The following is a 17,549-nucleotide window of genomic DNA, read 5'->3' as shown; positions in this document are numbered from 1 at the left end:
GTTTCTAGCCTAAGGTTAGAAGTAAGTTGTGTTTGTGTCCCTGTTTGCTTCTCCGCTTCTGACTATTCTTAGTCTTTAATAAAAACCCTATAGCTGCCCTACCAATCCCCTTCTCTTTTGCCTTACACCATCACAGCTTCGAGAGTACAACTGAGGTATTGGAAGGGTAACACAGTATCTCCAAAACATTAAAAATACTTCTCTAACCTACACTTCTACCAAGTCATTTAAAACAAAGACTCCTCCTACCTGGGCTCACATAATTTCAGTTTTTTAAATTGCTGTTATCAGATAACTGTGTACTATACTCCGTTCTACCACCAGAGACGAAAAATCCAAACCACTTACTTTCTTACCACCTGATTTGGCTTTCCTTTTCCGTGGAATCATTACATGGATCTGGGGAATAAAGCAAGGCAAAGCCACAGCTGTTAATGGAGGAGGGTATGAGAGGCTGTAAATCAATCCAAAGCCTTTCCTTCACACATAAACAATTACTAAAAGAGCATCAAGTACTTGAGAGATGTGATCAAGTGCATCAAGTGATTGGAGCTGAAGATACAGCATATATGGGATAGCATGGCAACAGTTCAATACATATTTCAAAATGGACTTCTAGGGGACAAGGAAGATGAGTGTGAACAGGAGTATAGACAGTGTTTTAGAGAAATTCTTACTAATTCATGGATTTTCAATGCATTCTTTCTTACAGAATTACTGCACTGTATTTAACACTTTCCTGGCAGGCTGAGCTCAAGATTTTAGACAACAAAGATCATGACAAGGGCATGGTTTCTAAAAGCAGTTTTTCTAAAGTTTTACCTAACTATTTTGTAGGCTTTCACATGCACACTGCTTTAGGAGAATATATTTCTGTCTACTCTTTAGACAGCAAATCCTTTGCCAATATGTATGTGAGTGTAACTACTACAACCATCTACTCAAAGTGTGCCCCTGCAATTCTTTCAAGAACTATCGCAATCCCTACCAAAACACACAGTGATAAACAAGATTTATTTAATGTCACTGGGATGGGTGCCAGCAGTTTACTATGATGGAATTATAGTTGGAAAGCAAAGTAATACAATACTTGTAGGTATCACCTGGTGCATCTCTGTTCCTCAAAGCTGATGTTTCTCATAATAATCTCGTAGTATGCTTCCCAAAGTAACTGCATTTATGACACGACTTCTTCCACCAAATGCCTCCACAGTATTCCTCATTGGTATGTAAAGTATCAGGAATATTCTATACATCATCAACGCCTAATTAATCTATTTCCAGTGGTTTAAACAGTGTTTCATCACAGAGTTTGAATTTATTGCAAAGTGAAATACAGTCCAGAAGTACACTGGCAAAAAGGACTTCTGTCTTCTTTACGATCTTCTTGGGCTACAGAAAATTGAAATAAGCAGGCCGCATTTACAACAGAAATTCTCCACTTATCTTTTGAAGTGGTTCAGCACTTTCAAACTATGCCGAAGGGGTGGTAATCAGTAGGTAATCTACCTTAAAGGGAAACAACAAAGCAATTTTTTTAGCATAGCCAGATACATAATACTACCGAAGAGTATGCTCTTTATGGTCTCTCGCTATGAAGAACAAAGTCTTTACACAAAAGTGCATGAAAGTGATGCTATTTGTTGTCAGTATGGTCAGATGGCTAAGAGAATAGACTGAACCTTAAAATAGTTCCTTCACATTTTTGATAATAAACAGCTTTAGAGCTGTTAATCACTTAAGATTTATCTTTATAAAGGAATTATTTGTGAGAAGGACTAACTTTTAAGCAGTAATTCTTAAGTGGATTTTTTTTGTGTGTGTTGGATACTCCTGAAGACCTCATGATCACCCTGTAACTTTGACAGTGTTCTGTGGAACCCACTTGGAATTTAATCATTGCACCTTCAGTAACAAAGAGGAATACAAAATCATGTGAAGATTGAAAAGTTAAAAATAAGGCAGTTGCCCCATAAAACTTTGCCTAAAACTGAGATAAGTAACATTACCAGGAGTGGCAAAGGAAAGGAAATCCAAGACAAGGACAACTTTATCAATTAAAGTTCCTTTAGTAATGGTACAGTGCAACAACATCAACCAAAATACAGCTACTTGTACATAATACAAAAATATAACCCTTCATAGAGTTTATACTGTGCTATGAATGATGTATTGAGCTTAAAGAGTGATGTATAACATTTTATCTTCAATAATATGGTCAGGTACACTCAGCCAAATGGATGTACAAACACGCTCTCTTTAAAGACAAACACATAAACAGCAGTTTCTTAGTTCAGTGTATCCATATATCGCTAGGACTTGAGAGCAAACCAAGTCTTTCAAGTTTTCCCTTAGCTACTGCTCTCTGTCACAGCAGTTCTACAACCAAATGGTGAACCGAATTTTTGATAGTGGCATTTATTAGCAGATACAGAAAAGTATTATTCAGAACCAGCTTAAGGCACCATAGTTTCCACAACAGATCCAAGACATTACTGGCAAAAGTCAATTTTAAAGGCAGCTATGAGTGTTTAGCTACAGTACCATGATGAACAACAATCTATCATTGACAAAATACTCTGTTGACTAGTGTGGCTTCTGTTTGTTTCTCTAAAAGGAGTAGCAAAATACATTATTTTAACGTTATTACAATCTGAAGAATGCATAAATTCCTATCAAAAAAAAATTCTCCTTTCACTCCCGCTTTTAAAAATTCCAATCATCAATCTTCCAAGAAAATTCCTTCATAGACCTTTTAGAAACAGTTTCCAACATGTGATATAGTAAAAAGCCCACTGAATTATCTCTCTTCTCCTTTAAAAAAAAGTATATTGTCCCATGTCCTTCTCTCCCAAATATATGTATCTGCATCTGCCATCAACAGCACTGGTGAACAATTCATTTAAGCAAAATCAAGTTTTCTCCTATTTCTTCAAGATCTCTTCCTTAATAATAGCCCATGACACTGGCTAGAATTTAAAGCAATATGAAGTGAAACGACCATCTTGACAGCATCTGCCACAAAGACCCAAAGAGCTAAAACTTGCTAAAACTCTCTTAAATTCTAGAGTGAAAAGTAGGATTAAAATAGGATAGGACAAGGAGTAAATTAATCAAATTTCACTACAGAAATAGTGCATTCCATATTGAACATCATAGTTCAGACAGAGAATCATATCTGAGACATATTTAAAGAAGTACTTTGAACTTCATCACACGGTGATGTCAAAAAGTTATGGATGTTGCAGTCACCGTAGCAAACCTGCTTCCATTCACCAAAGGACAGAAAAATTTACCAAAGAAGAGCAGATATTGAATCACACATTACATACTTTGAATTACCATCAATTCTCACAGTACTCATTCCATTTATCTATTACAGAATAGTTAGGGCTGTTAAGTTCCTACAAATATCATCTAGTCCAACCCTCACTTGTATCCCCACATTTCAGAGTAAGACTGTCTGCAGCTACTTGTAAAAAATAACCAATATTCACTATAGTATTGATATATTGTGCAATAAATCCCCAAGGGCTTTCATTTGTGTATTCATCTACTTGGTCTGCCAAAACCTTGGCTCTTACCTGCACTTAGTGCAGAGTGTTGATGAGATTTTTCTGTGCCTTACAATAATGCCGACCTTGAAGTCAGACATTTTATTACCAGTGCAGTGAAAAACCTCAAGATTTTCCTATGAAAAATACCAGCAGCACATAAACTGCAAATTTGTGTCTCACTACCTATTTTCCTTTAAGGTGCAATGAGTACAAGCCTTGTTATATTGTTTCTGTGCCTTTTGCACCTGAACCTTAAAGTTTATCAGCTTTGCCACTTTTATTCATGTTTTGAAATGAAGTGAAATGCTTCAGAATTAAACTACACAAATCATGTGTTATCATATGTTCAGTCAAGTGTGAAGAAGCATAGCTCAGATTCTAGCAATACAATGAGCAACAGCCATTTCTTCCATTTCAAATAAAATAAATAATTTCAATTAAAGTAACAGCTTCAATCACAACAGCTGTGTGGCACATAAAAAACAAGAACTATAGAGAATTAATCTTGCTATTGTTATCCAATTATATCTAACCACAGGCATTTTCTGAGTCAGTCAATACCTACAATTTCTAAGCTAAAATCCAGATCTAAAACTGACACCAAAAAAAAAAAAAGGGAAAAGAAGCTGGAAGAACATTATCTTAAAAACAGACTTTCTTCATTAAATGAGCTAACCACACCTTAGGGTTACCTTTGGTCATGTTCTGAATGTACTCAGATCTCTAAAGACCTGGTAACTTTAGGATACATAGTTTATCCATAACAATCTATAGTATCTAATCTATCTATAACAATCTTCTACTTCTTGTGTATGACCGGCCTAATGATGACTTAACCAAAGAAAACTGAAATCATCTTGTATGGTTGGTTCTGATCTCAGTCACCTAACAGACACATGACACAAAAGTATCTATGAGAGCAGTGCAAATACAAAAGCTCCATGACAGGGGAGAAAATAAAAAAAATTAAAAAAAAATAAAAAAAAAAAAAAAAAAAAAAAAATAAAAAAAAAAAGCTGTATGGGTTTTCTCAGCAGTTGTTTACTATTTTGCCTTCTGGCAGATGAAAAAAGTTATCTTCTTTGAGTTTAAGATGTTCTGGTAGATCCAGCTGTCTTTTTGCTTCTTCAATGTCTTCCTGAATTGCCGAAATGAGTGCATCTGAAAAAGATAAGAATAGGGACATTTAAAAGTTGGTTTGTATTCTGAACACAGTAACAAGCGAAAATAAGACACCACAAAATATCAAACAACAATCACAGAAGCAGAATATAACTATGAGGTATGAAAGGCAGAATTCTCTGCTTTTATAATGTCTTTTTTTTAACATGCTAAAGTTGCATTTTTACTCATTACCAGCACTATCCTCTTAATTTGTCAAAAGACATGTTAGCAGTTCTGTTTCAATACAAAATTAAAATAACTAAAACCAAACTGCATTTTAAGAAGAAATTAGTACACTTGACTTTTATGACAAGCCCATGATTTTAACATTACTCCTCAGCCAAGTGAAAGGAAAGTGCAGGTTTTTAGGGTGGTGCATAAGAAGATGCGGGGGTATGGTTTTTTGGTTTTGAGTTACAAAAACATTTTGCCTTACATAAAGCAAATGTACATTAAAAAGTACATATTTATTTACATAAAAATTTCAAAGGTTAACTAATAAAACATCTTATGATGGAAGGAGGTACAGTGAAGACACAGAACCTGCCTAAGTAAGGAAAAAAAGAAACTAGCTTGAGGGACATCTCCAGTACTGACCTAAGGAATCAAAGTTTTTTTCCGGTCGAATGTATCCAGTTATAACTATACTAAGAATTTCTCCATAGAAATCTTCTTTGAAGGTGTGGATAATGTGTGTTTCCTAAAGAAAGATAAGTAAGTGGACAATTATTATGAGCTTAAGAGTTTATTTCCCTCTCTGTAAGCATGCAGGTCTAATATCCAACATTCAAATTGTCCTCAACAGATAAAAAATAAAAGGGACATTTAGTACTGCATGTATAATCCAAAATTAAAAGACCAAGGCTTCAGTTTGTATTAGGAAGTAGAACTGCACTCTGCATGGAATTAAAAAAATTTACTCCCTTAAAGAGTAAGAAATATATAAAGAGAAAAAGAAAGGGGAAAAAAACCCAAAAAAGCACCAAAACAACAAAAAGCCCCAATTATAAAAGAAACAAAACCCACACCCCACACATCAGGAGAAATGCTTCAAAACCTCTCAGAGGTAAGACTTCTGAGGCAGGAAACGTTAATGTCTCATCAACAAGTAGATACATCAAATAACTATGAAGATTTTGATAGAAGTAGCTAGCTCAACGACAGCTTTTACAACAGAACTGGATTATAATGTTGAAGAGCGAGTCCAGATAAAGACACGGTTCCACGTGACACTCAAAACATTTTTATGCACATCTTCATCTCCAAAATAGGCCAATCCATAGAATCTACCAGCAGAGCTATCATTTGGGAGGCTTTTAACTACTTGCTCAGAAAAGTTATCTGCAAAAATATTTTAAAGTAGACATTTGCCTCGAGACAAACACTTAGAACGAGAGATTAATGTACAAATAAAATTGTTTTCAACAAATAAAAGAGAGCTCTGCAACACTCAGGAAAAGCACCAGCACACGACAGCAAAAAAACCCACAGCTGTCACAGCTCAGGATTTTAACTTCTCCATCCTTACATCCTTATATGCCTTCAAATATTTATTCTGTACATTAAGCCGCAGCATCTCATGTATGGATTCCACAAAAGAAGAATTAATTAAAACATCATTACACATTAAGCTGCCCCAGCATCTCCTATCTGAAATGCAGATACATTGCAAAGAACAACAGATTATTACTATGTTCCAGCTTATGCTAGGGCTCTCATAACTAGTAAATTCAATGTATTTACCAAGTTTATGTTTAATTTGCTATCAGCAAGTCAAGCAACCATCATTTCAAGTACTGTTATATTTTAATTAAAAGTTAAAAGTTTGTTAAAGAAGAAGTTAAAAAATTGCGGAATAGAAGAAAGAAGAACTTTATTCAACTTCATGTGCATGCTCTCTGGTTACAGAAAATATATTCTTAACAGAATATAAATATTATATAGATAACAAATGCGTTTCTAGTGGTGCACAGATTTCTAGATATCATTCATCAATCAAATTCTGCGCATCTTGTTAAAATTCTTCCAGTCTTTTATTACAATAAAAATCCCACAAAAAGCAAAATTCTTACCACTGATTTCTTAATATTCTTATAGAAGGGATTCCATCCTATGCTCAAAACCATTTTATGCACATCTCCATTTCCAACACAGGCCCATCCATAGTATATACCAGTGGGGATATCAGATGGAAAGCTTTCAACTACTTGCTCAGAAAAGTTAGCTGCAAAAATTTTATAAAGTGTGAGTGACTTTGTGTAAATCAAGTATATAAGAGGATCTTCAAATACTTAAAAGCCAAACTCTGCCTATGTACTATTTACAAACGTAACACTGGTGATGATAAGATTAATGCAACATACCATTGGCAAAGCATAAAACAGCTTCATAAAATTCAGTCACTGTGGCAATACCAGAGTTATTACATGTCCTACAAACACACACACTGTATTGTATACTGCAATAATAATTAATAAATACGTCATACATACAGCCAGAACACATTTCATTCTTAGGACACAGCTTTACTATGATGAAAAATGAGAGGGAAAAAAATCAGCTTTCTTCTGCACTATGAAATAGCATCTCAGAACTATTTATTAGTAAAATATTTACTGATGAAATAAACTATGTAGAAGCAAATGTGATAATTTAGTCATCTGTCAATTTTGCACAAGTTCCCTTTCAGAGGCACCTGTGGATTTGAGATTTCCTTTGAAAACTACATATTTATAGTAAAATAAAATTTCCTTTAGACTGACTTTAACCTTCTCTCAAAATTACTATCCGACCTCTAATTCCCAGCTGAATAGATCTCTTCATACAAGATAGCAAACTGATTTGAAAGAATAGACAGTTACCAAATTTTCAGCAAAGCTCACAGACAGTAACAGCTTCCTTTCCCTGTTCCCTAACACCAACACATTGTTTATAAACAATCCAGAGAAAGATGTGACACGTTCTCAGAAACAGATGTCAGAAATCCAGCACCACAAGAGTGGTCTTATAAAGTTTCATATCTGTTAGACATAGTGCAATATGACCTCTGACTTCAACGTCCTTTTAAGTAAGGTCAAAATTCTCTTGCAGTATTCATCTGCCTTCATTTAGACAACTGAAACAGAGATGGGCAATAGGAAAACATATTGTCTGTAGGCCAAGCCTACCTGCTCTGTTTCAAACACTGTTTTATTTCCCTTAAACTTTCTTCCTTGCAGCGATTCCCAGTGCCAATTCCCTTTCTAATTCCTACGGAGGTTTATGCGAAGGGTTATTTTCCCAGGCTGCCACACCACTGCACCGAGAACGTGACACTTATCTACATCCTGTACATCGTGACAATCACTAGATGAGAAAAGGAACAAACGTCAAGATTCAGGGAAACCTCTTTACAGACTGGGTTGCAGGGAACAACACAAGGGAAGATGCAAGACTCTAAGTGTGGGGAGGGAAGCGTCAGGAAAACGGGGTTAGGTAACAAAGCAGAGCCGTTCTCGGAAAGCGCCAAGTCATGACAACAGTGCAGCTGTGCAGGGCAGCAGGGCGGCCACCGAGGTCAGGCGAGCTTAGTCACAGCGCTGTTTGGCAGGAGAACGGCACGGCTCCGCCCGAGGGGCGCGACAGCGACCGGCTGCAGAACCCCGGGCCCAGCGTCTCGCCGGTGGGAGCGCTCCCGGGACCCGGCGCGGACCCCCAACCCCGCGGCTGGGCCCAGCCCCGCGGACAACCCGCGCGTGTTTCTCCGGGAGGGTGTGCCCTCCGCGCCCGCTCACCGGTGGGGATGCCCAGCTCCTTGGAGCCCCTGCCGAAGCCCTTCACCACCTCCCCGCGGCAGAAGTACGGCAGGTGCCTCATGGCCCCGCGCTGAGACGCCGGCGCCGCGGGCCCGCCGCGTCGCTGCGCCGCTCACCACCGCCCCCCGTACGGGGCGCTACCAACGGCAGGGGAGGAACCGGCCGGCGCGCTCGAGTCTGCGATCCACACAATGCTCCTGCCTGCTCCTGCCCACCCTCCAGAGTGGACGTGCCCGCGCCTCACGCCCAGCGTGCCCTCCCTCGCCGGGGGACAGCGATCCCGGCCGGAGCGGGGCGGTGATCTTGGCCAGAGCAGGGCAGAGCTGGACGGCGGTCCCCGCCCAAGAGGGGTGGGTGGCGATGAGCTTTGCCTTGTGCTGCGGGGCGCTGCCGCTCGTCGCGGCTGTGCCCTTTGCTCCAGCGTGCGGGTGTTGTGACACTCAGCTCTCCGAGGGCGGCTGGGTCTGGCCTGCCCTGCAGTTTCTTCGATGGAAGCCACAGTGACAGCGGTGACTGATGTGCATCAGCTGCCACATGCCGACCCTCTCACCTGAAAGGCTGCACCTCGCACCCCGGGCCCACGCGTGGAGATGGGGATTGTTGCTGCCTTGGTAGCCCTGGATTTGCCTTTTCGCTCAGAAAAGTGCAAATGCTTCAGTGCGCACCAGACATTCAGGAAAGCCGCCAGAAAACAGGTCTTTTGTGACGAGCTGTAGCGAGCTTCAGTTGCCTGCTTAAAACAAAACAAAAACAATAATCGAAACAACCAAATCTCAACAGCAAACTAAACTAAAACCAAACCAAAAACCCAAACCATGTTTACTCACCTGTGCTTTACCAACGTGGTCGCGTCTCCCCTCCCGCCATTACCGCCATTAGTGCAGGGACCTCCTTTGGAAAAACAGCACCAGGACAGCAGTGCTCATTCTGTGTTCACTCAAAGGAAAATGAAGGGTAACTGAGCATTTCTCCTCCTTCACTTCCTGTTTCTAGTTGCTCTTCATGTTGATAAAGCTTACTAATATATTTAGATATTTGCACTCTTTTTTCTATAGCCCTGCCTGATGCAACTTAAATAAATTTGATATTGCATGAGTTCAAAATAGTATTATTGTGAAAGATGTCCATAATCTTGGTAAATTACAGGACAGCCAACCCGTCCGCAGTATGTCTCTTTGTATCAGTGATACTATAGGCCATTTGAGCTCTGGGGTCTCATACAGCACTGCTGTGCTCCACATAAGCATATTTGTATTTAAACACATAACTGTTATCCAGAAACACCATCCAGAAAATCCGTGAACTGGCACTTTCTTTTCTTTCCCCCCTTCTAGAACAGTTTCTAATTTCAACAGTTTGATATAAGTCATAAAAATATTTCAGGAATTATCTCTAATTTGGTTTGCTATTTTTTTAATGTGGAAAAGCAATGTAAACATCTATGCCTTGTACTTGTATGTAACTGTATTCCAAGTAAATAACTTTTAAAAATGAGAATTGTTCTGAGAAACTGACTTATATATCATATCATAAAGCACTGTCTGTTCCTGGAAGCTGTGGGTTTTTCCTCAAAGTTCTCCTCTTCTTTCCTTCTTTAATTTCTCTTAATTCCCTGCCGTCCTTTTCATTATAACATTTGAATTCATTACTTCAGTTTGAATAGCTTTGACTCTCTTGGAGAATGACTATATGAGTAGCTGGAACTTGCAACAGAGTGGATATGTAAGAAGAAAAAGTGGAAGAGAAAGATTTCCTAAGTACGCTACTAGCGTAATGGAAGTGTCTTGGATATGAAGTCTAAATCTTGAAGTCATTGCCTATGTGCTTAACAGATGACCGACCATTAACAGTTGACAGTGTCACCTCACGGCCATTAGCATTGCTAGTTTATTTTAACTGAAAAGCAAGAAACGGAAACAAAACCCCTCTATTTTTTTGGAATGAGTTTCCTCACGGTATTTGCATTCAAGGACATACAGATTTGTGTTCTTCCCCCTCTTCCCCACGCCTTTTTTTTTTTTTTTTTTTTTTTTTAAATGAATCCGTCATTTCAGAACAGATGTTGCTGTTCTTGTGATATCCACACGATGGCACACAGTGCCTTCTTTTTCAGCGTCTGTAGCTTTGGACAAAAGGTTTACAATCTCCGTTACTGATAAGACCTTGAGAAGTACCAAGTCAAGGAAATATTTGTTTAAAAACTATGTGGTTAGGTAATTTCACAGAAGTCTAACTGACGACTTCTATCTCATTCTCTCAAACAGTTGTAACATTAATAATTTTTATCAATAATCATGATGGGCTGCCAAGATCCAGCTAAAACATTAGCCATCCTTCATACTATGTCCTAATTTTTCTTTTATTATTAGGTATACTAGTTCATATTGGAGAGGAGGATGGATCTTGAACAAGTAGAATTTAATTACTTCTACTGAAATTTAGAGTTGTTACCTCTAGTAGACCTGTTTCTGCCAAAAACATAATCAAATTTTAGTGATGAACATGTCTGCTAGCATTGTCAGTCAAGAGAAGAACAATTTGATACCTTCTGCTTTCAAATATATCTCCTTCAGTGAGAAAACTCGGGTGCTATTTCAGCCAGCTAGGGAAGAACATCTGTTCCCTACTTATGCTACTTTACCTACAGTTACTGTCAGTGAGAAGTATTTTTCTTTTTTTCTAGGATACGTGTACAGCCACAGAAACCAGAATAAAGAAAAGAGAGCACGTGTTATGTCACCTGTGTAGGGCTCATGCCAGTTTACCTAACTGAACGTAAGCTTCGAGGACTCATCATACTAACCAACATTTAATGCAGAGTAGAGCCTACTCTGTTCATCTTGTTTTGCATAAGATAAAAATAAAACATAAGATTTGTATCACATCACAACCCTGTGTCAGAGTCCCTGTCTCTTATTACTGTGCTGCAAAAGCCTGCATTCCTGTGCAAGGTTTAAGGTGAGAGCAGGAATGTCCTGTTTGCTTCATGTGGTCTGGAAAAATAGTATAACCGTATCTGCTGGATACTGGATTGTTTTAGGGCTGTCCCAGCCAAACTGGAAATTCTGGTTACACCAGGCTCAGTGAAATATTCAGGAGCTGACTCAGAGAAAATCGTGACATAGTAAAACTAGTAGCATTTTAGCCACTTCCTTGGAAGTTTCCATTCCCAGCATGACAAAACATTCATTGATTCAGGAGTTCAGTTCAAGGACACTCTGGCACTCCTTAATTTTAGTATGCTGAAACCAGGTGATGAAATCACAGATACGTACAAACACACTCTTGCTAGAATGTCTAGCAAATACCTGCTTTGAAAGTACTTTTCCTGTATTTTAGTCTGGAATAGAAAACCACAAAAGTTATTATTTTACCTTTTTTTTTTTAATTGTCTTTATTTTTATCAGTCTAAAGTTTTGTTCTAGTTGAATAGACCACATTTTTCTAGAAAAAATACCTGCACATTAGTGTGATGGTACCAAGACTGTGTTAGATTACAGTGAAGCAGCAGGTATTATGAATGTCTGTTTAATAAGGCATAGCTGATATTATCTGCTGAACATCAGATAATTGCATAAAATTCTAAGAACTACTATTTGTATGTTACTAAACTGTGTGTGAAGGACAAAATTGGTGCATTTCAGATATTATAGAAATATTACATAAAGGCGTAGAAATTGATGCTTTTTGAAAGTTTATGTCGATTCTCAAGAATTCCTCCAGCTTTTGAATCCCTATTTCTCTCTTTGATGTCTTTTCTCCACACCAAATCCTCAATTAGCTCCTTGAAAAATACAAAGCATCGCTTTCAGCTAGCTTCCCATTATCTCTGTACAGCATTGTATCGTGCCATGTGGACATGCTTCATGTTTAGTGCTCAAAATTCTCTCAATTTTAATACTTCTTAAGCAACCAAGCTTTTTTGTTGTTGTTGTTGGTTGGTTGGGGTTTTTTTAAAGCTTTTAAATGCATTTTAAGTCCCTCCCACTTTGTCCATTTTCCAAAAATTGTTTAATAGGTGTTTCAGATTAAATAACTGTAATTAACTGATTAGGTTGAATCATATGATGGCCATCTGAATGGCAGGTGTATTGTCACACATATTTTTTTTCAGCCACAGTTGACTCGGATCAAAATGTTTGTGACCAGTCTGTCCCATCTTCTATGTCCCATATATATGTTCAAGTAAGGCAGCTTACTTGAAGATAACAAAATGAGATTCTCATATGTTTGACAGACTCTGATCCAAAATATCTTGCATTTCTCAACAACACAGATTGCTATCAGGAATCTAGCAATGGAATGTAGAGGAACAAGACTGGGGATCTAGGTGAAAGGTTAGGAGATATTTATTGTATTGTCATGATAAATAGATGTTAGGCAACTTGGAGGTCAGTGTCAAGCTACTTCTGCAGAAATGGTGTGCAAGAAATGTAGGAAATGGTGTGTAAGAAATGTGTTACAGGAAGTAACTGAGATAGCTGAGATCAATTACGGAAGTAATAAACAATGGGACAGACAATGGATTTTTCAGCTCATTAAATTAAAGAAATATCAGGAATAACTTAATTACAGATTTTGGTGAATCTGCATAATTTCTGCTTCTCATCGGCTATAAAGCAAACAGAAATTAGATACCAAAATATTCTAGAACTAATACGATTCAGTTCTTATTTTCTGCTTTTCATGGGGAAGAATAGAGGACAAAGGTGCTAAAGGTTTACAGAAATAGGGAATCACTCAGAGCGAAAAGCCTGTTAGAAGAGCATAAACTCAAGTGGGAATGAGTATGGAGATATAAGGAGCATATATTTGATGTTCATGAAGCTCCTTAATTTGGGAACACTTTACAAAAGAAAGTAAATCAATTTGTCAAAACTGTTTTTCTTTACTAAAGGAATTGGTTTCACAATAACGTAAAGAATAAGAAGATTGAATCAGTGGCCACTGAATTAATTCATGGAAATACCACAAAGAACAGTACCCTCTCAAAAAACACGAGTTGAATTGTCCCAGTGGTAGATTTGCTTTTGTTATGTCCAAGAATACCCTGCCTAGGCACTGACCTCTATTCTCTTTACAGAAGAGATTTGGTTAATTTTCAGCCTATGAAGGATAAAAGTTTTTCACCTATGCAGTAACATCAGAAAGAGCAGAAAATGAATGTTATTGTCCTAGTGACTGACATTGCAGGGAGGGTGTAATGAATAAAGTAGCTACAATGTTTTTCCATGTATGCTTATTATAATTTTTAAAGTCATTTACTTCTTTCCTTCCCTGGGCTTGCTGTTCCAGCCTTGATCACAGAGTAAGCAGCAGGTGAGCAAGCAAGAAAGATTCTGGTGAAAATTTTTCAGTGCTGAAAGGAATCTGTAGTTTGCAATACCTTTGCTGCCACCAATATGTGATGCATGTTCAAGGCGCGCCTGCATTTGTGACAGCACTGCCATTTGTGTAAGGCAACCTTCAATAGCAATCTTCTTACTGCTGCCTATTGAAGAAATAGCCCCAATCATCACTTGTGTCTGCCACTTCAAAGAAATCCTACTCCCTTCAAATGTGCCATTTGACCACGAACGTGTGTTTTCTTAACACAGGAAGTATTCGCATGACAGCAACAGAAAATCGTTAGCCATAATTTCCTTGATCCCATTTGCCGTGCACACTGGTAGTCCTGCAAGCAGTCTGAGCCAGACACAACAGTGCTGTGAACAGACGAATTAGACTGCATCAGTCTCCCAAAAATTGCCTCACTATGGGCAGAGTGCAGTCACTTGTCCTTGGTAGTAAGCCTAGCTGGGTGCTGCCTTACTCATTTTCTTAATCACACCAAAGTTATGAATACAAAAGGCATGTACAAAAAGAATCCCAGAAGTAATACAAAGCTTGCTCTGAATAGCACGGTGGGTATGTTAGTTGCTAAATTACTGATATTGTTGAAATACTGTGTGCTGCTTCTTCAAGTTTCCTAGTTCAGCTGCATCCAACCACGATGAAAAAGATTGTTTTTCTCATTGCGAGTTATAATTAAAAATCATTCTTCCCCCCCCCACCCATAAAAACCCCCGAGAAACTACAAACAAAAACCTCAAAAGGCTCCCAATCCAAACCAAATAAAACCAAACAAAATCCCCAAATTCAGGATTGGATTGTTTTAGGACATCTCCTATGCCACTTACTTTCTCAAGGGTATCCTGAGCTGCAGAAGTTCAAAACAAGTAATCTAAATCAGTGCTAGCTTCATGTGGAGATGTTCTAACCAGTTTTTCTACATAATTAACATTCCTACCTCCTGCACATGGATCGCTCATTTTGCCCCACACTGTTTACCTTGGCAAAGAAATAGTAAAAATAGTGGGAATAGTGGGAATCCATAATTTATGCTACAAAACAGGTTGAGCAGAAAATTCAGTAGAGCCTGCCTTACATTACAGAACTAATTACACCCAAAACTCATAGCCATCATCAGTGTAGTATCAGACAGGTTTAATAAAAAGATTAATATAATCCTTCATTGCGTAAAAAATAAACCAGAGATTCATGAATGCTATCAACCCTGTGCTTGCACATGTACTTGACTAGAATGTGCTAACACGGAACAGATATTTTGAGATATTGCAAAACATTTACTAGTGAGTGAGAAAAGGCATCATATCCTGGGGTGGTTGGAATGATCTATTTCCTTCCTTGACAGAGAAGAAATAGTATTTTCTCACATCAGACAAGTGACTTCAACTATCATTAACGGTCTCTGTAGATAAGTAAGAAAGTGGCACAAAAGCACTCAAAATGTTTTATCTGATGCTGAGAATATTAAAAAAAACCAAACCTGAGCAAACTAACATCTTCCTCTTTTAAGGAGAAATCAAGCAGTGGAAGAGAATCTGTATAAACATCTGGTTTGATCCACATGTTTGTTTTTATGCCAAGTATTTAATGGATGTTTACAGCCCATAGTAGGCCTATAAACTAGAATATAAGTTCTAATCTATATCAACAGTTTAAAGCCGTTACTCCTCATCCTATCACTAAAAATTCCTGTTAAAAGTCATTCTTTTTTAAAGCCAGCTTTAGGAATTGAAAGGCTGCTCTTTGGTCTCTCCAGAGTCTTCTCTTCTTCAGGCTGATCAACACCACCTCTCTCAGCCTCTCCTTCACAGGAGAGGTGCTGCAGCCTTTTGATCATCTTATTGACCCTCCCTTGCATTTGCTACAAAAGGTCCTTACGCTGGGGGCCCCTGAGCTGGATGCAGGCATTGCACATGGGGTCTCATAAGAGCAGAGTAGGGGGCCGAATCTCCCCCCTTGCCCTGCTGGCCATGCTGCTTTGGATGTACCCCAGGATACAGTTGGCTTTCTGGGTGCAAGCACACATCATGGCCATGTCACATAAAGTTTCTTGTCAGCCAACATGCCAAGTTCTTCTCTGGGCTGCTTTCAATCTGTTCTTGTCCCAGCCCATATTTGTGCTTAGGATTGCCCTGATCCAAGTGCAGGACATTGTGTTTAGCCTTGTTGAACTTCATAAGGTTTGCATGGGCCCACCACTCAAGCCTATCAAAACCCCTCTGAATGACATCCCAGCCCTCCAGTGTGTGTTGGCCACACCACATAGCTTGGTGTTGTCAGCAGACTTGCTGGCTTAATACCAAATGACCCACAAGTTTGATATATTTTGAAAAATCTTTGAGCTGTGAAATAACACATAGCATCAGCAAATGCAGTTATACTTTTTCTAGTCTTCCAGTTCACCACACTCCCCTGTTTCTGACATCTCATTCTTGACATCGCTCCTCAATCAACAACTCATAATTCTCGAGAATGTCAAACTTAGAAACAAAGAAACAAGCAAATTTTGTAAAGCATGGTGCTGTGACCATTTCCCTGGGGAGCTTTCCAGTGCCCAACCACCTTCTGGATGAAGAGCCTTTTCTTGCTATGCAACCTAAACCTCTCCTGATACAACGTCAGGCCATTCCTTTGGGTCCACAGAGAAGAGACCAGTTTCTGCCCCTCCTCTTCGCCTCATGAGAAAGTTGTAGACTGCAGTGAGATCTGTCCTCAAGTCTCCTCCAGGCTGAACAGACCAAGTGACCTCAGCTGCTCCTCATAGGGCTTCCCCTCAAGGCTCTTCAACCGTCTTTGTCACCCTCCTTTGGACGCTCTCTAACAGTTTCACATCTTTCTCATGCTGTGACACCCAGACCAGCCCCCAGCACTGGAGGTGAGGCTGCCCCAGCTCAGAGCACAGCAGGACAATCCCCTCCCTTGCCTGGCTGTGATGCTGTGCCTGATGTCCCCCAGCACAGGGTTGGCCCTCCTGGCTCCAGGGCACTGCTGGCTCAGGTTCAACTTGCCATAGACCAGGACCCCCAGGTGCCTTCCCATGGCACAGCTTTCCAGCATCCCATTCCCCAGTCTGTCCATACATCCAGGGTTGCCCCATCCCAGAGGCAGAATCCAGCACTTTGTCCTGTTGAACTTCCCATGGTTGGTGATTGCCCAGACCCCGGATTTGTCAGGGTCTCTCTGCAGGGCCTCCCTCCCCTCGAGGGAGTCAACAGCTCCTCCCAGTTTTGTATCGTCTGCAGGCTTGCTCTGTATCCCTTCCAGTCCTGTGTCCAGGTCATTTATGAAGGTGTTGAAGAGCAGAGGGCTGAGGATGGAGCCCTGTGGAACCCCACCAGTGACAGGTCCCCAGTCTGATGTCACCCCATTCCCTGTAACCCCTTGTGCCTGACCCGTGGCCCAGTTGCTCCCATCCCATGATGGGGTCATCCAACTCTGGGCTGGACATTTTGTCCAGAAGAATCCTCTAGGAGAAAGCATTGAAAATTTTACTGAAATCCAAAAAGATTGCATCAACTGGCTTAAGAGTACTTAAAGATCAAGCTAATTCTGATTTCAGATAAATAATCAGTAGATTAGTTTAAATAATCAGTAGATTTTTTAAAAATCAATTGAACAATAATGGCTCAAATAAAAATAAATTACAGGAATTCCTCCCTTTATACTTCACTTTTTCATAGTATAT

General features: G+C 39.3%; 1 protein-coding gene across 1 annotated transcript; it reads right to left on the bottom strand.

Annotated features, from left to right (window-relative positions):
• Positions 1–2,049: 2,049 nt before the first annotated feature.
• RFK (riboflavin kinase) lies at positions 2,050–8,658 on the bottom strand. The gene is made up of 4 exons (XM_088155946.1): positions 8,495–8,658; positions 6,794–6,945; positions 5,319–5,421; positions 2,050–4,718 (listed from the first exon to the last, which is right to left on the bottom strand). Exons 1-4 carry the CDS (start codon positions 8,574–8,576, stop codon positions 4,588–4,590), a joined length of 468 nt encoding a protein of 155 aa, XP_088012072.1. The 5' UTR covers positions 8,577–8,658; the 3' UTR covers positions 2,050–4,587.
• Positions 8,659–17,549: the final 8,891 nt, after the last annotated feature.

This window comes from Sturnus vulgaris, chromosome Z (genome assembly GCF_052056855.1).
Source record: "Sturnus vulgaris isolate bStuVul1 chromosome Z, bStuVul1.hap1, whole genome shotgun sequence".
In the NCBI taxonomy this organism is placed as follows: Eukaryota; Metazoa; Chordata; class Aves; order Passeriformes; family Sturnidae; genus Sturnus; species Sturnus vulgaris.
The sequence above is the reverse complement of the archived record's forward strand: the minus strand, read 5'-3'. Positions and strand labels throughout refer to the sequence as shown.

Bases quoted from the DNA above. Each gene is read 5' to 3' on its own strand.
- RFK (XM_088155946.1), bottom strand. From the start codon at position 8,576: ATGAGGCACCTGCCGTACTTCTGCCGCGGGGAGGTGGTGAAGGGCTTC. The intron at 6,946-8,494 runs GTGAGCGGGCGC...AAATTTTTGCAG, and splicing joins GGAGCTGGGCATCCCCACCG to CTAACTTTTCTGAGCAAGTA. The intron at 5,422-6,793 runs GTAAGAATTTTG...ATCTTTCTTTAG, and splicing joins AGAATATTAAGAAATCAGTG to GAAACACACATTATCCACAC.